Raw genomic sequence first — 25,944 nt, 5'->3', positions numbered from 1 at the left:
ATTTTTTCAGAAATTAATTTTGGGTTTTAGAAATTATTTTCTAAGTTTTCATTAATTAAAATTCTGTTTCAGTATTTTAATTATTGAAGTGTTCTGAAATTAATTTTCTTGTGTGGAATTAATTTGGTTGAATAAAATTTTATTTTATTTCCAAATTAATTGATAAATAAAAGTTATAGTTTTTATTTCTTTTATTTTACAGAATTTAATTTTCTGTGTGGAATTAATTTGTTTAAATAAAATTTTATTTTATTTTCAAATTAATTGGAAAATAAAAGTTACATTCTTGTTTCTTTTATTTTTACGGAATTTAATTCTGTGAATTTGGTTTAATTTTCTGTGTAGTGTAAATTCTAATTATAATTTTGTTTTATATATTAGAATTGATGGCTACTGAAACAAATGCCCAAACAAGTACTACTGTGGTGGCTGCAATGACGCCAACCCCCCTCCTGTTGTAACAGTACCGGTAAATCACGGTGAAAAGTCAGAGAAGTTCTTAGGAATTGACTTTAAAAGATGGCAACAGAAAATGTTGTTCTATCTTACAACTCTGAACCTGGCTCGTTTCCTCCGTGAAGATGCTCCTATCCTGAAAGAGGATGAAACCGACCGGCAAGTGGTTGCTGCGGTTGATGCCTGGAAACATGCCAATTTCCTTTGCCGGAATTACGTCTTGAACGGACTTGACAACATATTATATAACGTCTACAGTCCAATCAAGACTGCAAAGGAACTTTGGGAATCGTTGGAGAAAAAGTACAAAACGGAAGATGCCGGCTCAAAGAAATTTGTGGTTGGCAGATTCTTGGATTTTGTAATGGTTGATTCAAAAACTGTGATCAGCCAAGCTCAAGATTTCCAACTCATTCTGCATGACATTCACGCAGAAGGTATGTTTCTCAGTGGATCCTTTCAAGTTGCAGCCTTAATTGAAAAATTACCAAAAGGCTGGAAGGAATTCAAGAACTACCTTAAACATAAGCGCAAAGAAATTTCTATGGACGAGTTAATTGTGCGTTTGAGGATTGAGGAGGACAACCACAATTCTGAAAAGCGGGCTGGTAAGCATCCTATGGAGTCTAAGGCAAATGTGGTGGAACATACTTCAAAAACCAAGAAACGAAAGTCTTCTGCAGAAAGTTCATCACAAGGCTCTAAAGGGGGGGATAATAAAAAGTACAAGTTTAATGGCAAATGTTACATCTGTGATAAAGAGGGACATCGGGCCAAAGATTGCCGTAGCAAAGGCAAAAATAAAAGAAGAACAAGCAAGAAGCATGCTCAAACCCACATGACTGAAGTGGACAATATTTCCAATGGTGTCGATGACATCAATCTTTCTGCAGTTGTTTCCGAGGCAAATCTTGTCGGAAATCCTAAAGAATGGTGGGTGGACACTGGTGCTACTCGCCATATCTGTGCCGACAAAAAGATGTTCACATCTTATTCTACAGTGGACAATGGTGAACAACTCTTTATGGGCAACTCCTCAACTTCCAAAGTTGAAGGACAAGGAAAGATTGTACTCAAGATGACATCTGGAAAGGAACTCACTCTTAACAATGTGCTGCATGTACCGGACATTCGCAAGAATCTTGTTTCCGGATCTTTGTTAAGTAAGAATGGGTTTAGGCTAGTTTTTGAAAGTGACAAGTTTGTACTTACCAAAAACGGGATGTATGTAGGAAAAGGTTACATGTCTGATGGCCTTTTCAAGTTAAATGTAATAACCGTTGTACCCTCAGTTATTAATAATACTACATCTTCTTCTTACTTGCTTGAGTCTTCAAATTTATGGCATGGTAGACTAGGACATGTTAATTATGGATCTTTGCGTAGATTAATTAATATGGAATGTTTACCTAAATTTAATATTGTTTCAAATCATAAATGTGAAGTATGCGTTGAGGCAAAATTATCTAAAACTCCTTTTCATTCAATTGAAAGAAGTACGGAACCACTTGAATTAATTCATAGTGACATTTGTGATTTTAAATCAATTCAAACTAGAGGTGGGAAAAAATATTTTATCACTTTTATAGATGACTATACTAGATATAGTTATGTTTATTTAATTCGAACCAAGGATGAAGCTTTGGAAACTTTCATTCAATATAAGAATGAAGTTGAAAATCAACTTGGTAAGAAAATCAAGAAACTTAGAAGTGATAGAGGTGGTGAATATGAATCACCTTTTGGTGAGTTTTGTAAAGAACATGGAATAATTCATCAAACCACCGCTCCTTACTTACCTCAGCAAAATGGAATTGCTGAAAGGAAAAATAGGACTTTAAAAGAAATGATGAATGCCATGTTAATAAGTTCTGGATTACCTCAGAACTTGTGGGGGGAAGCAATACTTTCTGCTAATTATATTTTAAATAAAGTACCCCGAAAGAAAATAAATCAAACACCTTATGAATTGTGGCATGGAAGAGTACCATCCTACAAATACTTAAAAGTGTGGGGGTGTTTGGCTAAAGTGGCTATTCCTAGTCCTAAAAAGACTAAGATAGGTCCTAAGACCATTGATTGCATTTTCATTGGTTATGCCAAGAATAGTAGTGCATATCGGTTTTTGATTCATAAATCAGAACATTCCGAAATACATGTAAATACTATTATTGAATCTCGGAATGCATCGTTCTTTGAACATGTATTTTCGAATAAGATTGGACAAGAGACTAGTAATAAGAAAAGATCTTTTGATGCTATTACTAGTAATGATAAAAAACATGATCAAAAACAAGAGTTAGATCAAAATGAAGAAGAGGAACCTAGGCGTAGTAAACGTGCTAGAACCTCAAAATCTTTTGGTCCAGATTTTCTAACATATATGATAGAAAATGAGCCTTTAACTTTTAAAGAGGCTATGTCCAGTCCTGAAACTCCTTTATGGAAAGAAGCTGTCAACAGTGAAGTTGAATCCATCTTGCAAAATCACACTTGGGAATTAGTGGACTTGCCACCAGGTTGTAAACCTCTTGGGTACAAGTGGATTTTCAAAAGAAAATTGAAAGCGGATGGATCAATAGATAAATACAAGGCAAGACTTGTAGTCAAAGGTTTTAGACAGAAAGAAGGTCTAGATTACTTTGACACATACTCACCGGTTACTAGAATCACATCCATTAGAATGCTAATTGCCATTGCATCTCTATACAATCTAGAAATTCATCAAATGGATGTTAAAACCGCTTTCTTAAATGGTGAGTTAAATGAAGAAATTTACATGGAACAACCAGAAGGGTTTTCTGTTCCAGGGAAAGAAAAGAAAGTGTGTAAATTGGTTAAATCATTATATGGTTTAAAACAAGCGCCAAAGCAATGGCATGAGAAATTTGACAAGGCAATGATGTCAGATGGATTTAAAATTAATGAGTGTGACAAATGTGTTTATATTAAAAACACAGATAAAGGTTATGTTATTGTATGTCTTTATGTAGATGATATGCTCATCATAGGTAGTAATAATGATATGATTAAAACTACCAAGAAAATGTTGAATAAACATTTTGACATGAAGGACATGGGCATTGCTGATGTAATTCTTGGTATGAAAATTACCAAAACATCAGAAGGATATGCTTTGTCACAATCTCATTACATTGAGAAAATACTTGACAAAATCAGCAAAGATGATGATCATCTTGCTAGAACTCCTGTAGATGTTAATTTGTATCTTTCTAAAAATGTACAGGAAAGTATTTCTCAATTAGAGTATACCCAAATTATTAGAAGCTTAATGTACTTGATGAACTGCACCCGCCCAGATATAGCTTATGCAGTAAGTAAATTAAGTAGATATACGAGTAATCCGGGAGTAGAACACTGGAAAGCAATTATAAGGGTTCTAAGATATCTTCGATTTACTCGTAACATTGGGCTTAACTATACTAGATATCCAGCAGTACTTGAAGGATACTGTGATGCAAATTGGATATCAGATACTAGAGACTCGAAGTCCACCAGTGGGTATGTCTTTACTCTTGGTGGGGCGGCTGTATCTTGGAAATCTTCCAAACAGACTTGTATTGCTAGGTCTACTATGGAATCTGAATTCATAGCTTTAGACAAAGCAGGGGAAGAGGCAGAATGGCTTCGCCACTTCCTTGAAGATATTCCAATATGGCCAAAACCGGTGCCTGCTATATGCATACATTGTGATAGTCAATCAGCAATTGGTAGAGCACAGAGTCATTTGTATAACGGTAAGTCACGACACATTCGTCGTCGACATAACACCGTACGATAACTACTCTCTAATGGAATTATTTCCATAGAATATGTTAAGTCTAAAGACAACATAGCGGATCCACTAACCAAAGGGTTAGCAAGAGAGTTAGTTGAGAATTCATCGAGGGGAATGGGACTAAAGCCTATTAAATAAGAGTTACCACAACGGCAACCCAACCTAGTTGACTGGAGATCCCAAGATCTAGGTTCAAAGGGACAACCGAGTTGTGATTGACTCAGAAGGATCACTGTGGAGTCCAACTCCTACCCATTTCTATGATAAAATAAGTGATGTCTGCAGCGTTTGAGGTTAAGTAAAATTTTAATGATTCTTATATCTAGGTAAACCTAGTGGAGTATGGCAGGATACTTTTCGTAAGAATCACCTATATGAGTGTGAACTGGACCGGTTCTATAAGATTTGTGAAGGGCTACAAGTCTTTAGAGCACTCATGAAAGACCAGGTTGTTCAGGGCCAAAATGAACACAATAGTGAGAACTAAACTGTGTCTGGGAATATACTGTGTGAGTTCTATTGTCTTGGTTTACACAAACGGCTGAACAGTTCAAGACATCACGTTCACTGGTTAGCTAGTAAATCCGATAGTGTCTCACAAGGGAAGGTTCAAAGCCAAAAGCTACCTATCCTTTGCAGAATATTTTCAATTTCTGTACTCTCTGTAATTAGATCATGTTGTTGCATTTTCTCTCCGTCAAATTCCATTCATGTGGGGGATTGTTGGAAAATGGTTTTATATAGGCATAATTTTGAGCCCATTTTGGGTGGGCCCCAAACATCTTTTGGGGTGGGTCCGAAGAGGTGACGTGTTCCTTGCCGCGTGGCAAGTCATACGGTGAAGACGGAACGTCAAAACCATTTTTGAGTGAATGGGAAGTTGATGTCGTTTTCGGGTTTAACATTAATTTCTTTGATAAAATTCATTTGAATTTTTTCAATAAAAATTATTGTGGGAATTTAATTTAATTCTAAATTCAAATTTTGGGTTCCTAAGTGGTTTCCTAAGGTTTGTAATTTTGGGAGTTTAATTTAATTCTGAATTCAAATTTTTAATTCCTAATTGGTTTCGGAAAAATTTGATTAAACTATTTAAATAGTTTAATAAAGTTATTTCATTCAAGTGAAAGGTTTTATTGAATTAACTATTCTAATAGTTTAATTATAAAGTTTCAAACAGTTTGCCTAACTGTTGCACCTATACGGATCACTATTCAAATTATATGAAAGTGTGTTCAACGGCTCTTTGAATTCAAATTCAAAGGTTGACCAAGGTGTGCACCTTTTCACTTTGAAATTAAACCTTTTCGGGGTGAGTTCCTTGTGCCTATATATACTAATTTTCTAGCAGTGGGTTGGCATCCGAGATAGAAAAAAAAAATCAGAAACTCTTTCATTTTGCTGTCCAAATTTATCTATTTGCATTATTTCTTCATATTAGTTTTAGAAATAATTTCAGAGAGTATTAGAACACAGGTTTGGTTCGCCGTACAAATTTATTTGGTGTGCTACAACAATTTTGTGAAGATCATTGTATCCTGGGAGATAGACGCCACTCAACCGTAAGCACCGTAGCGGGGCGAATCTGTCTTAAGGACAGAGTGTCACACACTCGACTTGGTCTTAAATTATTTATTCGGTTTAATAAATAAATTCGGTACGTTATTTATTTATTTGTTTGGATTTATTTCTATTTATTTTATTTACACAGAAGATTGTTCCGACAATACCTTAATGAACCATTCGCCGAGCTCCTGTACAATCGAACTCGACTGCATTCCGGCAAGCTGAGCTCGAGGTAGGTCGAGCCGGTTAGCCGTCGGTCTTCCTGCCGAGCTAACGCATGAACCGTGGAACCCATGGAGACAGGCAGACATCTCGGCCAAACTCCCAATAGACCGGCTTCCGCACCAACAAACCAAGTAGCTCGGTCCCACATGCCCTGTGTCTTAACCAAGCAAAACCCTTGCGAATAGGCCCAAGATACCACGGCCCAATTGTGTTCGGCCCACAATCTGCCCGGCTATTACCACGGCCCAATTCAGCTCATAAATCTCCCTCTCAGTAGCTATTTTACATATTAGTTAACTGAATTATGAATCAATGGATTTTTAGTATTTGTAATACTTTTTTGAAATTATTGAGTTGATTGAATTTTTTAAAAGTTATTCTTGGCTTTTGCCTTGCTTCAATGAATCCATTATCTTTCCTCGTCGCCTCACATTTAGGCTTGCGTATTATATTAACTAAAAGGGTGGCAATAAATTTCAAATAAATTATCCAATATTCTACACAATAGTCAAACTAATTCATTTGGAGACTTTAACATCATTGAAAAAGTATCAAAGCTAAGTTAGTGGGGAAAAAATAAGAATAAATAAGATTAAAGAAAAACAATAAGAATAATATTACTACTAAAAATTACTATACATACTAAAAAAATATCAAATTAATATTAAAGCACTTATGTGCGTGCTACCCCTTCTAGCTAATATAACATGCAAGGCTAAGCGTGAGGCGAGATGATGGCTTACTAAAAAAGAAGGTTATATATTTTGAGATTTGATTTTATACCCGTCTATAAAACAAAGCCCAAATGTGTCCGAGACACGCCAAGAGCATCAGATGAGTGTAGGTGTCAAACAAGTGTATCACAATCACGATCATGATACTTGAGGATAGTTGTGACTTAATTGCATAAGTGTACATATTATAGGGAAATGAAGTTTCACATACAGGATTATGAAACAATTCTGTAGTATAATATAATCACTGCATATATCTCATGACATTTTTATTTTGATGAAAATTATTATAGATATCTCAAATAGTGAAAGGGTAGTTTATCACAATTTAATCACTAACCGTTTGGGCAAATTAATGAGACCCTCCCCTTTTTATAACCTTATATATAATGAATAATCTAAAAGGTTAAGAAAGGATGGAGAATATTTTAGATATTTTCCCCACCTCCTTAATTTAGGAGTGGTTGCCTGAGGTGGACTCGTTCCGTTTAGGCCCGTTTGGACTCAGGTCTGAGTCCAGCCCGAGCTCTTGAGCTATCATTTTGAAACCTAGCCCGACTTGTAGCCCAGTCCATCGGCCCGTTTATGGCCCATTCAAGGCCCGGCTCGACTAAGGCCCAGTGTTTTTTTTTAGTGGAAAAAAATAAAATTTTGGTAGAAAAAAAATTTAAAAAAAAAAAAAAATGGTTAAGCCCGCCCAAGCCCGAGGCCAAGCCCGGCCCACCAGCCCGCCCAAGGCCTGAATACCCTTAGGCCTGGGCCTATGTTTTGGCTCGTGGCCCGACCCGATCCAAATTTTAGCGGGAGCCCATGAGGCCTAACAAGGGCCCGGGCTAGGCCAGATTTACACCCTTAAATTAGACTATTCTAGAATATATAAGAACCACTAAGACCTTCAAGTATTTTTTATAGTCTTTCAGCAAAGGGACGATACCCAAATTTGCAAGACATGATATAGTTGAATGTTTAATTTGATAAAATTTTTATAATATTTATATAATTTATAATTTATTTATTTATTTATTTTTCAATTTGTTTTTGTCTCAAATATCATAATAGGTCATAATTACGACATATGGTATACCTCTAAAACTTTCAAGTATTTTTTAGAGTCTTCCAGGGAGGGGACAACACCCAAATTTGACATGATATAGTTGAATGTTTGATTTGATAAAATTTATATAATTTATGTTTTATTGATTTATTTATTTTTCAACTTGTTTTCCGCTCAAATATCATAATAGATCATAATTAGGGCATATTGTACACTTTTTTTTGAAATGTGTATTATAAAATTTCCATTAACAAAAATTAATACCTTCGTTCAGTACACGCATTATGTTAAAAATGAAAAGGGTAGTAATAACTCTCACTTATCCACAATATCTGTCTCATGTTCCATTTGTTCTTTCTTTGGCCAATTTGACACACCTATGTCACTCCTAGTTCATAGACCTCATTTCCCGAAGGATGTCCTCCACAAATATTTTCAATTTATTGACAATACCCAATATAAAAAGAGTATCACGTTCAAATAGTGAGTGAAGTAATGGTTGCCCTCAGAATTATATTAACATTAGCCAAATAAATAAGAAAACAAATTGAAATCTTTTTAATTATTTATTTAAATTATTTTACTATTGAAATAGATACACTAATATAATGTGTACTACTGACAATTGCAAGCACATAGATACGATACAAGATTTGTGCATCTGTACATCAATACTAATACCAATTGGAATGGATTTTTTGTGGACGTCCAATGTACAATGCCTATGTAAAATATAATTCGACCAACAGAAGGCCAAGTATGTGAGGTACAACTTATAAGCAGAAAAAAGAAACAAAAACATACTTTGAAGTTCAACGTTTGAACGCATGAAGAACCTTGTGTGCCTTTTCGTGTTCGTCTTTTGTTGTGGTTTCTTTTCTTTTCGATTTTTTCAATTTCTTTGTCTTTTGTCCTGTTTCTGAAATTAAGTTCAAGCATCAGACAAGTTGTAGTCGTTTTTTTTTTTATTTCGACACAACGTTGCTGCTTGTTAATTCACAATGGTTATTAGGGAAGTTGCAGTAATTCTACTAACACAGAACACAATAACCTAAAGGACATAGCAATATGAAGAGAGAGAGCGAGAGAACACCTCTTTGTGTAACTATCAACCCGCGAGAATGCCGATGAAGACATCGCAAACATCAGACATTTGTTTTTTAAATTTTGAGTATCGCACTGATCAGTTTTTGATGGTGTAGCCATCAATCCAAAAAGAAGAAACAAATTTTTTTTTTACGGTTTTACTAACAGTTCTTCGATGTATATACACAATACATGGTTGTTGCTTATCAAAAGTTGTGGCAATCTTTTTGATTTTGAAACAATCGTTGCTGGCCGTTCTTTTCGATTTCGAAACAATGTTTCTGCCCATTATGTTACAACGGTTGTGTTATGTGAAAGGGTTTGCGGTCAAGTTGAACAGGCACATACCACCAGCAGTGGTGGTACCGTGGATAACCCCAAAGAGCAAGGCTCGAATTCCGGGGCATAAATTTCTTATGATAAATATACTAAATTTCGATTGTAATTCTGTCTCTTGTTATGGGGTGGATGAGATTCATTGTTACCCGGTAATGGTATCTTCTTATGAGTTAAGTCTGCCCATCAACTCACTAGTTGGGGACCAGGCCTACAGACACTACGATTTTCTAGGGAGTATTTTTTTTCTAGCTCGAAAAAAAAAAAGCTCAAAAGAAAAAAAAGAAAAAAAAAGGGTTGAACAGGCATGTGGGTTTTCAGGAGATGGGCAAAACATGTCTTTCTATTGTCCAGTCAGAGGGCCGCCTTGGGGCAAAGCCCACAAAGCAGCCCTTTGGGCTCCTAAAAAATGTTTTTAAAAATGGTCCTAAAACTATAGTAAAATATTGTACCGACTCGGAAAAAAAGACCCATTTAAGTTAGAAAGATCTAAAATTTCTTATAAGAAGAGATCCAATTTGAATAAAAAGACCCAACATTTTGAGGCCCTCAATTTATATTTTAAATACATTTGAGATATAATTACAAACAAATAATAAAATCAAATAGTTTTTATCAATTGATTTTTGTCAGCAACAAGAATTAGAAGTATTCATTTAATTTTTTTTTTTTTAAACTAATTGAAGAACTATCATATTTCTTAGCTTTTTATGTATTGATTTTTTTTTTATTTGTTCATCTATGGTGGAAAGTCTCAAATTTGTAATATAAAGTTAGGTTTCAAGCTACAAACTCTACATTAGAGATGAATTCTTATTTTTGTTTGATTAAATATTTATTTGATCATTGATTATATATATATTTTGTCTATTACGATTATATATTTTTATTATTTTTTTATGTTTTCTTTACTTTATTTTTTGATTTGTAATGATTGAGGATTAAGTTAATAATTTTTGATACTATATCAAACATGTCATTATTCCTGGAAAGTGTGATTTTGGACATGAAAAAAATAAATAAAAAAAATAAATAAAGAATATAAGACTTAATTTATTTTTTATTTGGTACTCCAAATTATATTTTAGCCTTTTTTATTATTGTAAACTTTGTTATATAATTAAATAAATTTTAATAGCCATTTTGTGAGCATTATTAAATGCAAAAATTTGATACATAATCTTTTGATCAATTTTCTTTTTTTAATATATATGAAAGATTCATTTTGCATCCTGAAAAAGTCAAAGCTGACCCTGCTAGTGAACGATCTTTTCAAAAACTAAATGTAGAAAATAATTTGGGTTCAGTCTTTTTAAAGTAGTGTAGTAGATATAGTGGTTTGAATTTGCCCAAATTCTCAAACTGTTAAAAAAAAACTTTAATATAGCTTCAAAAGCCGAAGCCCGGGTTTGAGCATCCAAGGCCTATCCAAAGCCCATTCACATTCCTAATCATTAACATTCATTAATTAAGACATTTTTAACAACTTTATTAACAACATTAATTAAGAAAGAGTAATATTAGAGATCCTAAAAATTTTACCAAAATTTCTACCAAATATCTCACATGGGTGTGGGATCCGCACAATGTGAATCTCATACTTCTTGATAAAGTTTTTAGGATCTCTAACATTTTTGATTAAGAAAACTTCTTCTTTATTAACAACATTAATTAACTAACTTCTTCTTTTTTCTAGGGTGGGTGAGAGAAAATTATAAAATTATACTAGTTCTATAAAATAAAATAAAAATCAACTCGCACTAAACTCACTTTTTTCATAATTATATACAACTCATAAATTTTAGTACACAAATCCTAAACGCTTTTTCTCAAAGAACTCCCTCTTGATCATTGATTTGACTTAGGTATTGATTTTGCGGTGTTTTGACAACTTGCTAAAAAAAAAAAGTGCTGCTATTAGCACTTATTAAAATTCTTTGGACCCCCTATTTTATAATTTTTTTTATTACAATTATACCCTAAAGTAAAATTACATTAAACGACATTATTAAATGGAATACCCACCTATCAATGAGAACTAATACTCTATAATATTAGACACCCACCCCCACCTCCACCTCCACCTCCACCTCCACCTCCAACTCCAACTATATGTATTCCATGTTTGTAAACTCTAAACCTATTACTTTTCATAACTAACCAACATAAACTCTAAATCTATTATTTTTTATAATCATCTTAAATCCTGAATGTGTCATCTTCATCACCATCATCAACGCTACTAAACTTGAAAGTTTTGCTTCAAGTATAACGTATACTTCATCACTTATTTCACTATGTAGAGCAATGGAGGACGAGGACAACAATTCTAGCAAGACCGACGTTCCATTGGTAAGTTTATCTGTCTTGTATTAACATTCTTGGTCGTTTTCGGTCGTTCTTGTTTCGTTCGAGCTATTCGGTACTGGTTTGCTAACTGTTAGAATTATATTCGGTAATATAGTACTGAACATAATCCTTTCGTTCAATACATAGGTTCCGAACATTAATGCAGATAGTCAGTTATATAATTTTCTTTGTTAAACTAACTTAGAATGGAAAAGAGTGAATTGGAATGGATTTAAGTTATATATTTTGAATGGATTTAATTCATGTTATTTTAAGTTGTGAATTGGAATGGATTCAAGTTACACAGTAATGAACAAATTTTTTTCGGACATACAGTGCTGACAGGATCATTATTGTTCGACAAAACAGTTCTGAACAAAATACATTTTTTCGGCTATATAGTGGTGAACAAATTGTTTTGGGTTACATTCAGAATTCTGATGGCGATTCAAACGATGATTCTGTTTTTCGTCATCTTACAAACGGTTATACAAATCCCGTAGAAATTGGAGGATCTTCGACCGATCTCAGCGATGACGAAGATATAAAAAGCAACGAAGAAGATGATGATGAGAGGATGTTCAAGGTTATTGATTCGGCGATATGGAGAGCGTTCAGAGAAGATGAGAGTTGTCAGAATGCTCCATTGACGGCCGAGACGAATGAGAGGGATGAAAAATAAGGTGGGTGTGTATTTCATTGTGAAAATATTATGAATATGGATAAATTTGGTAATAAGTGGGGTGTCCAAAAAAATATTATTAAAATTTAGGATTTAGGGTTGGGGTCCAAAGAAATGGGGGGTCCAAAGAATTTTGGTAGGTGCTAATAGCAGCACTAAAAAAAAAGCAAGTCTTTTAGCTTTTTAACTTTTTTACATAAAAAAAATCAATTTTTTTAGTTAAAAAAGTCATTAAATAGTTAAAAAAAATTAAAAAATCAATTTTTTACCAACTTTTTAAAATACCACTTTGTAGGCTTCTAACACTTGCTAAAAGCCTCTAATAAGGGATTTGTATAGTCATCAATAGCCCCACATGCAAATAATTTTAAATAGTCATCCCATGTCATATAATGGATTGGGATTGGGATGAGAATAGGAATAGAGAATATGTATATGAATAATGCTATATGTATTAATTAATGTACTAATTAGTGTACTAATTGATAATATAATATAATTTAATTTTTTTTTAATATTTATAATTTGTATAATGAGTGGGGTCAATAATAATGTCATAACTAGTGTTGATATACTAGTTAGTATACTAAAGTTTCGTTTGGGAAGCCAATCTTGAGGTTTTTTTTGGCTATTTTAGCCACAAAAAAATAAAATAGGCTTTTTAGCTCTATAAGACAAAACATCACATCCAACCTATAATCATTACATTCATTCTCTCACAAAAAAGCCAAAAAAGTCAAAAGTCCTTCTCAAATCAGACTTTTTAACCCCAGGTTAAAATAGTCAAAAAAATCAAAAAATCAAAAAGCCAACCCACTTCTCAAACAAAACCTAATTGGTGGATGTAACTAGGGCTGGGCAACAAACCCACCCGCCCGCACAAACCGCCCGACCCTACCCTACCCGCGGTGCTTTGGGCGGTTTCGATGTAGGTAGGCGGGCGGGTGCGGGTCAAGAAATTGGCAAGAGATCGGGTTCGGGTCGAACCCGACCCGCCCGCAACCCGCATCTTTTTTTTTTTTTTTTTTTTTTCTTAAAGAAAAAATAACTAGTTATTATTATTATTTTTTGCATTTTGGATGGATGGAGATAACTAGTTATTATTTTTATTTTTACATTTTGGATGAAAGTAAAATTTATTATATGGGCACTTATATACATTATCATGATCTAATGATATTTAAATTAGTGTTATTAGTTTGACTTTTATTTATATATATAAAAAAAAATATCTTTATATTCTATTAGTCTAGTAGACACAGTTAAATATGATATTTTGAATTGTCATTCTATTATTACATTATTGCATATTAAAAACTAAACAGTGAAGATTAATCCACTATTAAAATTAGTGTTACTAGTTTGACTTTTAAGGGTTCGTTTTTACATATTTAAATTAGTGTTACTAGTTTGACTTTTAAGGGTTTATTTTTGCAAGCGAAGGAGGAAGATTAATTACTATCCTCAAGCATAGTTCCATATCATCTTATCTAACATGTGGACTATTTATTATGATCATGAATTGTATATCTTGTAATTTAATTTATAACTCTTCTAAAAAAAAAAAATTGTTTAGAAAGTAACAAAAAATGTCAAATTTACTTAAGTTTAAAAAAAAAAAAAAAAAAAAAAAAAAACACTAAACCGCAAACCGAACCGCACCCGCCCGCACAAACCGCGAACCGCATCGCGGGCGGTTGCGGGTCCATTTTTCCCCAACCGCATAAGTGCGGGTCGGGTCGGTTTTGACCCGCACCCGGCCAAAACCGACCCGCGAGCAGCCCTAGATGTAACACTGCCATTTATATATTCATCAGTAGCCCCACATGCATATAATTTTAAATGGCCATCCCATGTCATAAAATAGATTAGGATGGAAATGGGAATGGGCATGGGATTTGAATGGGGATTTAAATGATGGTTGAAGCTAACTCAGGACGACTCCCCGATAATTCAAGGTGATATCTAATTGATGTGATATCAAATTAGGACACCCCAAATAAATTCGGCCAATATAATTTATTTCCGGAGTGATTCTTTACAAAAATACTATTTATTATTACCTCATCATTTTTATTTCACTTCTATGTATATTCATACAATTAAAATTATATATATTGAGAGGGTAATTTTTGGGAAAAATTGGGCCGAGCTCCGAGTTTGGCTTCGAGGCCCAAAACGCGAAGGACTAAGTAAAAAGGCCGTAATGGCTACTTCGGCCTAGGGGCAAGGTTACTCCGGCCTTAAGGAGACAAAGTTACTTCGGCCCGAGGAGGTGAGATTACTCCGGTCCAAGGAAGAGTAAAGCCACTCCGGTCCGGAGACAACTCGGAGTTAGGCCGGTCTCAGAGTTAGTCCGGCCGCAGTATGTTCTGGGAAGACCGGTTTCAGAATTAGTCCGGTCGTGACATACAGCGGTTGGGACGGTCAGAACTTGCTACTTGGAAGTTTGAACTAAGCACATCAAGGTCAAACAGGGCAGCCGAAGTAATCAATTGGAGGAGCAGACCGAGCTAAGTGTAGTTCGGCCCTCTGTGGCTCGGTATAGCCAATTTTACTTCGGTCATGTGGAAGTTCGGTCATATAAAAAACCATCCCACTTGGTTTAAGCAGTGGGGGAGGGTGCAAAAGGATAAGCATTATCCTTAGGAGAATGAATCCTAGGAGGACTCTGCATGGAGAAGTACAAGTCCTACTAGGATTGTGCCACGGGAAACTTATAAAAGCCTACAAACATCACCTTGGAGGAGGTAATTGAACACAATCTTTCTGAGAACTTAGAGCTTTGTCTATTTGTCAAGTTTTCTGACTTAGGCATCGGAGAGGTTTCCGGCACACACCCGCCGGCTAGCTCACGTTTGTGTTTTCAGGTGACAAAGCGACGTCGTACGGAGAAGCGTGGACTTGGTCAACAGGATTATACGAGGAGAATTATTTCCTCCCCGTACAATTGGCGCCGTCTGTGGGAAGAACGGACAAGAACAAAAACCTCTTGGCTAAGCTTCTCCTTTTTCTCAAATCAATGGCACACATTGAAGAACTACCACAGTCCGCCGTCGACGGACTAACTCCAGAAGGGGGCGCAAGGCGTGAAGGATTACCTGCTGTCCCTCCCATGGCGGATCTGGAGCCCCAACAACTTAACTCCAGGAGGAGTGGCAGGGGAAGGCGAAATAGCAGCCCTCGTCACTCTCAAAGTCCTGACAGGCAAAGGAGGAGGATTGATCCTCAAGCCCTGGAAGATCGCGTAAAGGAACAAGATGAACTAATTCGAAGGATGGCGGCGGACATGGAGGCTTTAAAACGCCAGATGAAGACTAAAGATGTGGCGACAGGAGAGGGGCGCAAGCACAAGACGCCCCCTCGCCACTCAGAGAGTCGTAGTAGGAATACTACGCCCTCCCAAGGAGAGAGCAGAAGCCTCAGGACAGGCGACACTCACTCCTTATCTTCAAGAACTCGTCACTCCAGGTCTGAGAGGACGAGATCCGAAAGATCATGTACTGAAGGAAGCACGTATTGGCCTTCACATTCACACCAAACCAGATCCAGACAAACCGAGCTACCCAGGTCATCCGACTTACGAACCGTGCTAGAAGAAAAAGCACGATGCAAGGAGGATGCCAGGGCAAGGGATCCACACCGAGTTTCGGCCTTACAACGGTTGGCTCCTCGGACGCACGGAAGCGTCGAGGTTGGAATGCCAATGCCACGACCGGCCTACGAACTAAGGGACAAGGCATTGGCAAGACTACAGACTTCGCCGTTTGTCCCAGCGATCGAAAACGCGCCCCTACCATCAGGCTTCCTTCAACCGAAGTTCAATACATATGAAGGGAAGACGGACCCGTATTCACACTTGAGCCACTTTCGCCAAGTCATGGCCGTGTACAGGCGAAACGAGGCCTTAATGTGCATACTTTTCCCATCAAGTCTGGGCGACCTGGGCTTGACTTGGTTCGAAAAGCTCCCAGAAGGTAGCATAGCCTCCTGGGCCCAATTGGCAGAAGCATTCGTAACAAGGTTTCGGACAAATACTAAAACACCGGTGGAGATAGACCAGCTACTCTCCATCGACATGGGTGAGAAAGAAACCCTCAGATCTTACAACAGTCGCTACTGGGAGACATTCAACCAGATTGGAGACTGCCCCACCAATCTAGCCATTGCGCAATATAAAAGAGGCCTACCAGTAGGGAACCGACTAAGGGATTCAATTACCATGACACCACCCCTCACCATGGAAGCCCTGATGGAGAGAGTGCATCAGCACATCAGGGTAGAAGAAGATGGCGCACGTTCCAAAGCCAAATCAAGTACGACCGCAGCACCAGAAAAGAAAACCCCTGCCAAGGTCAACACGGTTGACCGAAATAACAAGAACGGACGTGGCAGACGAGATAACGGAGAAGACCCAGATAAAAAATGGTTGAGAATCCGCACTGCCATAACAACGGTGTTCAAGAAACCAATATATCGGATCCTGAGCGAAATAAGAGATGAGCCTTTCATCAAGTGGCCAGCCAAGCTAGGAGAAGCCCAGAAAGACTACGACGGCAGATCACGGTGCACCTTCCACCAAGAAAAGGGGCACCGAACTGAGAATTGCACGCCACTGAGACAGCACTTGGAGGAATTGGTGGCAGCAGGACACTTGGATAAGTACATTGAAGGAGGGACGCAGCCAGCCCCCCAGGACCATAATAACCACCCCAATGGAATGCCAATAGACGCCCCGCCTCAAGGCGTCATCAATGTCATACATGGAGTCTTTGAACCTGAGCGTGTATGCGAGCTCAGGGGATCGATCAAAAAGGCAGAACACTTTAGAGAAGTACTAAGTGCCCAACCAGCCATCAAGAAGGGGAAGACAGAGGCAACAAACGTCATGACTTTTTCCGACAAAGACTTGGAACGAATTTGCTGCCCCCACAATGATGCCCTGGTCGTCACTCTCCGAGTCAAGGATTTTGACGTCAAGCGGATTCTGATTGACCAGGGTAGTTCATGTGAAATCATGTACTACGAGACATTCAAGCAATTGAAGCTGCAAGACAAAGACTTGGCACCTGCCGTATCTCCCCTAATTGGGTTCAACTCCATGTCAGAATGGCCCGTCGGCAAAATCATTCTTCCAGTCAGAGCAGGAACCGTGACAAAACAAGTGGAGTTCTGGGTATTGAAGGTCCCCTCCACTTACAACATCATCTTGGGCAGAACATGGCTGCATGCCATGCGATCAGTGGCGTCATCCTACCACCAAGTAATGCGGTTCCCCAACAACACCGGCATAATTGAAGAAGTCTATGGAGATCAGATCATGTCAAAGCAATGCTTCGTCACGGCGAATGGCAGCCGCGCTGCCAAAGGATATGTTCATTCGGTGGAAGAACCGGAGAGTAATGAGCTATTCACAGATGTCGACAAAGCGGCGGACCGGAAAGCAGTGGAGGACCAGGAGATGGCAAGTTAAGGCCAAACTGGGAAGGTCCTCACAAAGTGGTTTGGTTAACAGACAAAGGGGCATACCGCCAAGACAAGGACGACAAAGCAATCCCTAGGCCATGGAACACCGCCAACCTCAAGTTATTTTACTTTTAGTTTTTTTCTTTCTAGCACGTGTAATTTTTTCTTTCTTCAATAAAACAAGCGATTCTTTTCAGCATGAGTTGTTCTCTGTAAAAGTTAGCTTTAGTGAAGATTAGGTACATAGCAAGCATTTTACTCTAAGTTAGCTGGAAAAACTAACTTAGAGGTTGGCTGGAATAAACCAACACCCCTCCTAAGCCCAGGATAAAGGATCCAGGCTGCAGGACGTTTGGTCGGAATAAGCAAACTTTATTCTAAGTTAGCTGGAAAAACTAACTTAGAGGTTGGCTGGAATAAACCAACACCCCTCCTAAGCCCAGGATAAGGATCCAGGTTGCAGGACGTTTGGTCGGAATAACCAAACTTTATTCTAAGTTAGCTGGAAAAACTAACTTAGAGGTTGGCTGGATTAAACCAACACCCTTCCTAAGCCCAGGATAAGGATCCAGGCTGCAGGACATTTGGTCGGAATAACCAAATACTAGAAGTTAGCTGGAAAAACTAACTTCAATAGTTGGCTGGAATAAACCAACACTTGTTACTCTTCAGCCGAAGTAAGTGTATGGCTGAAGAGTGGTTGGCTGGAATAAACCAACTCTTGTTATTCTTCAGCCGAAGTAAGTGTATGGCTGAAGAGTGGTTGGCTGGAATAAACCAACTCTTGATACTCTTCAGCCGAAGTAAGTGCAAGGCTGAAGAGAAGTTGGCTGGAATAAACCAAACTTGTTACTCTTCAGCCGAAGTAAGGGTATGGCTGAAGAGTGGTTGGCTGGAATAAACCAACTCTTGTTACTCTTCAGCCGAAGTAAGTGTATGGCTGAAGAGTGGTTGGCTGGAATAAACCAACTCTTGTTACTCTTCAGCCGAAGTAAGTGTATGGCTGAAGAGTGGTTGGCTGGAATAAACCAACTCTTGATACTCTTCAGCCGAAGTAAGTGCAAGGCTGAAGAGTGGTTGGCTGGAATAAACCAACTCTTGTTACTCTTCAGCCGAAGTAAGTGCAAGGATGAAGAGTGGTTGGCTGGAATAAACCAACTCTTGTTACTCTTCAGCCGAAGTAAGTGTATGGCTGAAGAATGGTTGGCTGGAATAAACCAACTCTTGTACTCCTCAGCCGAAGTAAGCGTATCGGCTAAGGAGTGGTTGGCTGGTAAGCGTAGTTTAAAAGCCAAAACCGAAGTAGAAATTAGTGTAATAGAAGACATTACAAATGCAAGCATACACACAAAGACCGGAGTAAGAGTTGCGCCAAATTTCCATTCATTAAAAAGGTAAGTACAAGAGGGGCATAGCCCGGTTACAAAGACGAAATAACAAAAGAAAAAGTACAGAGTCAAGAAAAAAGATCTTCAATCTCGGCATCAAAGGCAGCATCGGCGTCAACCTGAAGACCGGTTTCTGGCGCAGGGACGTTTTCTGAAGGTAGAATAGTTTCGGCCGGAGCCACGGTTTCACTTGGTTGATCAATAGTTAGATCTTCCACCATGGGCTCCGACCGAACTACCTGACCTGCATTCACAACCGAAGTATCCTCAGGGGCAGTGTCTTCATCAGAATCTTCATCGTCAGAGCCCTCAAGGAACTGCTGTTGCATGGCCTTGGCATACTCCATCAGGGAGTTCGGTATAAAGTAGGCTGGAGGGTTGAAAACCTCGGTCTGAGGATCATGACCGAGCGTCTCAACGGCCCCCCTCCAGCCGCACTTGAAGAACAGCTCCTTGGCAGCATCGCATTGTTTGGCGTAAGCATCCTCTGCCCTCTTGAAGCCTTGTTTGTCAGCCTCCTTCACCTTCTCCTTTATTTCGGCATCCTTCTTTCTTTCGAGCTTCACCAGCTCACGCAAGTACTTGTCCTTCAGAGCAATGGCAGTCTTTTGCTTTTCGGCCTCGGCCGAACTAACCATTCCGGTCAGACGACCGACCTCACCTCGGAGTTCGGCCATTTCCTTTCTGGCCTCCTCTAGTTCGGCCGATTTCGCCTCCGCCTCTGCCGCAGCTTGCCTTGTCACTTTCCTCAGCTCCAGCACCTTCCTATGGGTGATTTGATTTTTCTGGATAGCCTGACAAAGCAACAACTTCAATTTAGCCGAAGAAAAAGAAAAGTAGAAAAACAGAAATACGACCGAAGTTACTTACCAGAATCATTGATTTCGTGGCTGACCGGATGGACTTCAGCTCGGTGGTTAACTGTTTGTGGTGATGTTCCATGTCTTTAGGCAGACACACACTCTTGGCCAAATTGATGGCCAACAGGTGGTCCTTCTCAGCAACAACCGAGTCTGTTTCCAGAATGTCTCGGTCGTTGAAAGATAGCTTCGGTGCCCAGCAACTGATGGTCCGGTCGGAAGACTCCGGTCGAGGGCTTGGTGGTAAGCTCGGCTGAATGACTGGTTCTTCATCAACCAAAACTCGTTCGGGTTCGGCAGTCCGGGGACGTTTGGTCCGGCGGGAAGAGGATGGCTGTTGGGAAGGGAGGGCGACAACGGCAGGCTGCGATTGACTGGGAGGCGTTACTTCGGGCCTAGCCGTTTCGGTAAGAAGGGCCCTAACTCTGCTCCTTTTCGCCATCTCTTCTTCTGCTGTTAGAGGGACAAGTCTTATCTCGGGCAGAGTTGGGTCCGGCTCCGGTGCTTCCTCGAGAAGAAAATCAGTTACCTTTGCTTTGCGGCGACCGCTATACCGGTAGGTCGGCTCAAAATTTAGAAGCTTTGACCAACTTCTTTCTTTAACCCGTAGTGCGGCTCGCAGAACCCCAAGGTTGGGATAACTGTACAGGGAACGGAGATGGGCGAAATCTGCAATAAAGAGAAGTGTTAGTTCGGCTAATAAACTAAACAACCGAGATAACAAACAAGACAGAAGACCGAAGCAAAATTACCAGGCTCTCCCATTTTCCAATTTATAGGTCGGCCAGGAATTTGAGCTTGAAAATCCTCAAAATTCCCAGAGACCCAAAGGAAATCATCATCGTTAAGATCTTTGTCCGGAGTATGCTTAATTATCTTCTCTCGGCGGCGGCGAATTCTGAGGTAGTAGACCCACCCAGCATTCTTTGAGCCGATGGAATACTGATGGAATATTTCGGCTAGACCAAGATTTAGTCCGGTTTGGTGGTTTAATGCGTCTATTCCCATTATAATACGGTAAGTATTGGTGGACAGTTGGGTAGGACATAACCTAGTCTGTCTAAGAAATTCGCAGATGAGCGGTTGGACAGGAAACCGTAGTCCGGTTTCAATTATTGACTGAAGGGTAAAAGGGACGGAGCCTTCATTGTCCCAGGGAGTAGCATCTTTCTTGGCCAACTCCAGTTGGACATCATCAGGAATCTGGTAGTCCTGCCTGAATTCGGCCATGCCACCAGGGGTTTCGACTAAATATCTATACTTACCCATTTGTTGAATAAGTTACGAATAAATTATTTCGGTACGAAAATTTGGCTCAGTAGCCCGGTTGAGCACACGTAGGAGTGCCTGGGCAACCTAAGTCTGCAAGGTAGAAAACAAAGGGGTTAAGCACAGATCGTGGGACCGCGCTACAAATTATAAGCAAGATATACAAATCCTACTTCGGCTCAGTGGGCTGGTTCTACCTCGGCTCATCAGAAGGTTTGTTAACTCGGTTTTGAGCAGGTTAGACCGGTTTTAACGTCTAGGGGCAGCTTTCTGAGTTCGGTCTAAAAAACTCAGAAAGCTGGTTTAGTCCCAAGGCCTAAATCGGTTGCAGTTTGAGGAAAGTTACTTCGGTCGAAGCCCCTAGGGGCGGCTTTCTGAGTTCGGTTTAAAAACTAAGAAAGCCGGCTGGGCCCCGAAAGCCTTAGCTCGGTTATTGACCGAAGTACCTAGTTCGGTACGTGCACGTTTTTCCGGTGAGTTTATCTTGGCTAGAGTGGTTGAGAAGAAACTACTGCTATTCCTTTGAGTCCTAGTTCGGTTGTTCTCTGAAATCTATCTACATACACAACACAAACAGTATCCTGGTTCGGTTGGGATGTGATTCTGGATCGAAATCGAGTTTTCTCTAGGGTATATGACATATACTCTTGGGTTCTATGGTTTCTTCATCAAAGTACGAAGAGCAAAGCAGACAAATGAAGAAAAATGTTTGCAAAAAGCATACAAAGCAAAAACAGATGGAAAAACAAGTAACAAAAGCGAGAAGGGTAGACCTGCTTACCAGATTGAAGAAGAAGAAGCTGAAGATGGAGCAGTAGCAGCAACAGAAGCACGAACACAGTAAGCTCAGAACTCGAGCAGCAAGAGAACAGAGAGAGAAGACGAAGGAATAGCAAAAGTGTAGAGACCCTAGCCTCAGGAATTACTTTTGTTAGAAAGCCCAAAATTTGGGCGGGAACCGTTTCAAGATCACAAAGCACGAAGACGGCGTGACAGCCGTCCTTAACCAATCAGAGCCTGCCACGTGTCATTGGAATGAGAAGCGTTACAGTCGCTGTGATTGAAGAGACGTTTTTGACCGGACATAGTGATATCCGAGGTAAAGTTAGATCGGCTAGAGAGGCTAAAGGGTTCTTAGATCGGCTGAAAAAGCCTAATGAAACTCTAGCTCGGCCAGTAGACTGGTAATCCCAATCTTGTTGCACAGATGGAATTAAGGGGCAATTGAGAGGGTAATTTTTGGGAAAAATTGGGCCGAGCTCCGAGTTTGGCTTCGAGGCCCAAAACGCGAAGGACTAAGTAAAAAGGCCGTAATGGCTACTTCGGCCTAGGGGCAAGGTTACTCCGGCCTTAAGGAGACAAAGTTACTTCGGCCCGAGGAGGTGAGATTACTCCGGTCCAAGGAAGAGTAAAGCCACTCCGGTCCGGAGACAACTCGGAGTTAGGCCGGTCTCAGAGTTAGTCCGGCCGCAGTATGTTCTGGGAAGACCGGTTTCAGAATTAGTCCGGTCGTGACATACAGCGGTTGGGACGGTCAGAACTTGCTACTTGGAAGTTTGAACTAAGCACATCAAGGTCAAACAGGGCAGCCGAAGTAATCAATTGGAGGAGCAGACCGAGCTAAGTGTAGTTCGGCCCTCTGTGGCTCGGTATAGCCAATTTTACTTCGGTCATGTGGAAGTTCGGTCATATAAAAAACCATCCCACTTGGTTTAAGCAGTGGGGGAGGGTGCAAAAGGATAAGCATTATCCTTAGGAGAATGAATCCTAGGAGGACTCTGCATGGAGAAGTACAAGTCCTACTAGGATTGTGCCACGGGAAACTTATAAAAGCCTACAAACATCACCTTGGAGGAGGTAATTGAACACAATCTTTCTGAGAACTTAGAGCTTTGTCTATTTGTCAAGTTTTCTGACTTAGGCATCGGAGAGGTTTCCGGCACACACCCGCCGGCTAGCTCACGTTTGTGTTTTCAGGTGACAAAGCGACGTCGTACGGAGAAGCGTGGACTTGGTCAACAGGATTATACGAGGAGAATTATTTCCTCCCCGTACATATATATATATAACTTGTCATATTTAAAAAACAGTAATAAAATTTATCATACCACATAAAAGTAAAGAATTGTAATAAAATATTCAATAATGATTAAGACCCCCTTTTTTTGGAGACCCCCACAACCCCCTTTGGATTTCAACCATTGATGGTGTGGGCCCACACATACATGAGTGGGTCCCACACATACATCAATGGTTGAGATCCAAAGGGGGTTGTGGGGGTCCCAAAAAAAGGGGGTCTCAAGCATTATTCTAAAATATTTGGAAAGATAAATACATCAACCCTCTTTTCGATGGAATATTTTTATGTGAGACTAGGGGTGTGCGCGGTGCGGGTTGGTGCGGTTTGAGAGAAAAATAGAAACCGTATGGCGGGTGGCGGATTGATAAATCCTTATCAAAAACTGGCGATTCGGTTGGCAAATAATGGCGGATTTGCCTTGGCGGTTCGGGCGGATTGGCGGTTTATAAAAAATATAATTCAAATTACAAAACTTAAATCAAAGAGTAAAAAAAAGACGAGAGATACCGTGATGTTAAGCATCTTGCAAAGCTTTCTTCTGATGCAGCAAGTGTAGCAACAACATGATAATATCAACGACAATGCTATCAATTCATTACAAGCATCTGTGGAAGCTACAATGATCAAATACAATACATAAAATTAATATCATTCGGGGTTTACAATATATTGAAAATGTTTACTGTTGAAAAGTATTTAGATTGAAAAGTGAGCTGATGCAAGTTTGTGTCACGACCCAAACCCGGCCCTATGGGTTTAGCACCGTAACCGGCCAGTCCCAAAAAGCTTCGGACTTCAGTCACATTGGTCGGTCTAGGCCAGTTCACTACAGCTTCAATTTTCTGCGGATCAACAGAAATTCCATTTTTGCTAACAACATGCCCCAAAAACATAACATGGTCAAGCCAAAATTCGCATTTAGACAGTTTAGCATACAGTTTCTGTTCTCTTAAGGTTTGCAGGGCAAGTCTCAGATGATGTTCATGTTCTTCTATACTCTTGGAGTAAATCAATATGTCATCGATAAATACAACAATAAAGTCATCAAGGTATGGTTTAAAAATTCTGTTCATGAGGTCCATGAAAGCAGCTGGTGCATTCGTGACTCCAAAAGGCATAACTAAAAATTCATAATGGCCATACCTTGTTCTAAAAGCAGTTTTATCAATGTCTTCCGGTTTAACCTTCAGTTGATGATACCCCGATCTGAGATCAATCTTAGAAAACACTTGTGCACCCTGTAACTGATCAAATAAGTCATCAATACGTGGCAAAGGGTATTTATTTTTCACAGTTACCTTGTTCAGTTCACGGTAGTCTATACACAACCTCAACGAGCCATCTTTCTTCTTGACAAACAAAACTGGTGCACCCCATGGTGAGGTACTGGGTCTGATGAACTTTTTGTCTAACAGTTCTTGCAGTTGCACTTTCAGTTCTTTCAGTTCAGTTGGGGCCATTCGGTAAGGGGCTTTAGAAACTGGTTGTGTTCCGGGAATCACATCAACGGTAAATTCAATCTCCCTGTCAGTCAAATCTCCTGGAAGATTATCTGGAAAAACATCTGGAAATTCTCTGACTATAGGAATACAATTCACGTCAGTTTTAATACTATCATCAGTAGACACAGTCAGTACAGAACACAGATATCCTTTACAGCCCTTTCTAATCAGTTTAACAGCCTTCACAGATGAAATCAAATACGGAGGAGGTACTACTCCACTCCCATTAAACACAAATTCAGGCAAACCAGGTGGACGGAAAACAACTTGCTTGGTCACACAGTCAATAGTGGCATGATATTTTTGTAACCAATCCATCCCCAATATTACGTCAAAATGATCAATGTTCAATGGCAGTAAATCAATAAATAGATGCATATCCCCAACAATAATTTCACATGCGGGGTACATATAAGCACATGTCATGGATCCCCCTACGGGTGATGATACGGCTAGTAGATAGTTCATGGGTTCTAAGGGTCTATTCAATTTCCGTGAGAAAGCATGCGATACATAAGAATGTGTAGACCCCGAATCAATCAGTACATATGCATTTTGAGTACAGATAGAGAGAATACCTGACACAACGGTCTCGGTATTCTGCACATCTCCCGGTACTAGTGCGAACACTCGGCCTTGCCTCATAGACTCTTTCCCGGTAGCTTTAGGGTTCGGTTTTAGTGGAGCATTTGATGCTGCGCCGCTAGCTGCAGCTTTGCTATTGCCTTGAGGAGCAGAAGGGCAATCTTTAACCATGTGGCCCACCTTACCACACCTGTAACAGGCTCCAGATAATTTGTGACAAACCCCTTTGTGCCTGTTGCCACATACAGAGCAGGGTGGAATGAACCCACTCCCTTGGCTGGGGCTAGTCATTGATCCCGTGTTCTGTTTCTTATTGGCTGGGTTGTGCTTGCCTTTCTTGAATTTGAAACCCTGCCTTTTTCCATGCCATTCAGTTGTTGGTGTTTCAGATTGTTTCACTGCTGCAATGTTCGACTCGGCCATCAATGCCCGGTCGAGAACACCCACAAAGGTCGGTAATTTCAAAACATTTATCCGGTCAAGTATTGCCACATTAAGGCCACCTTC

General features: G+C 39.4%; 1 protein-coding gene across 1 annotated transcript in view; it reads right to left on the bottom strand.

Annotated features, from left to right (window-relative positions):
- The window catches only part of LOC114308431 (uncharacterized), a 34,071-nt gene extending 12,430 nt beyond the window's left edge, over positions 1 to 21,641 (bottom strand). The window contains exons 1-3 of the mRNA XM_082900238.1: positions 20,754 to 21,641; positions 20,012 to 20,670; positions 19,580 to 19,935 (exon numbers count right to left, since the gene is read on the bottom strand). Of these exons, the coding sequence (XP_082756364.1) occupies positions 19,580 to 19,935; positions 20,012 to 20,670; positions 20,754 to 21,270 (1,532 nt within the window). The 5' untranslated portion in view covers positions 21,271 to 21,641. The remainder of the gene's footprint in view (positions 1 to 19,579; positions 19,936 to 20,011; positions 20,671 to 20,753) is intronic.
- Positions 21,642 to 25,944: the final 4,303 nt, after the last annotated feature.

Source organism: Camellia sinensis, chromosome 13, assembly GCF_055761805.1.
Source record: "Camellia sinensis isolate YWXY chromosome 13, ASM5576180v1, whole genome shotgun sequence".
Lineage (NCBI taxonomy): Eukaryota > Viridiplantae > Streptophyta > Magnoliopsida > Ericales > Theaceae > Camellia > Camellia sinensis.
The sequence above is the reverse complement of the archived record's forward strand: the minus strand, read 5'-3'. Positions and strand labels throughout refer to the sequence as shown.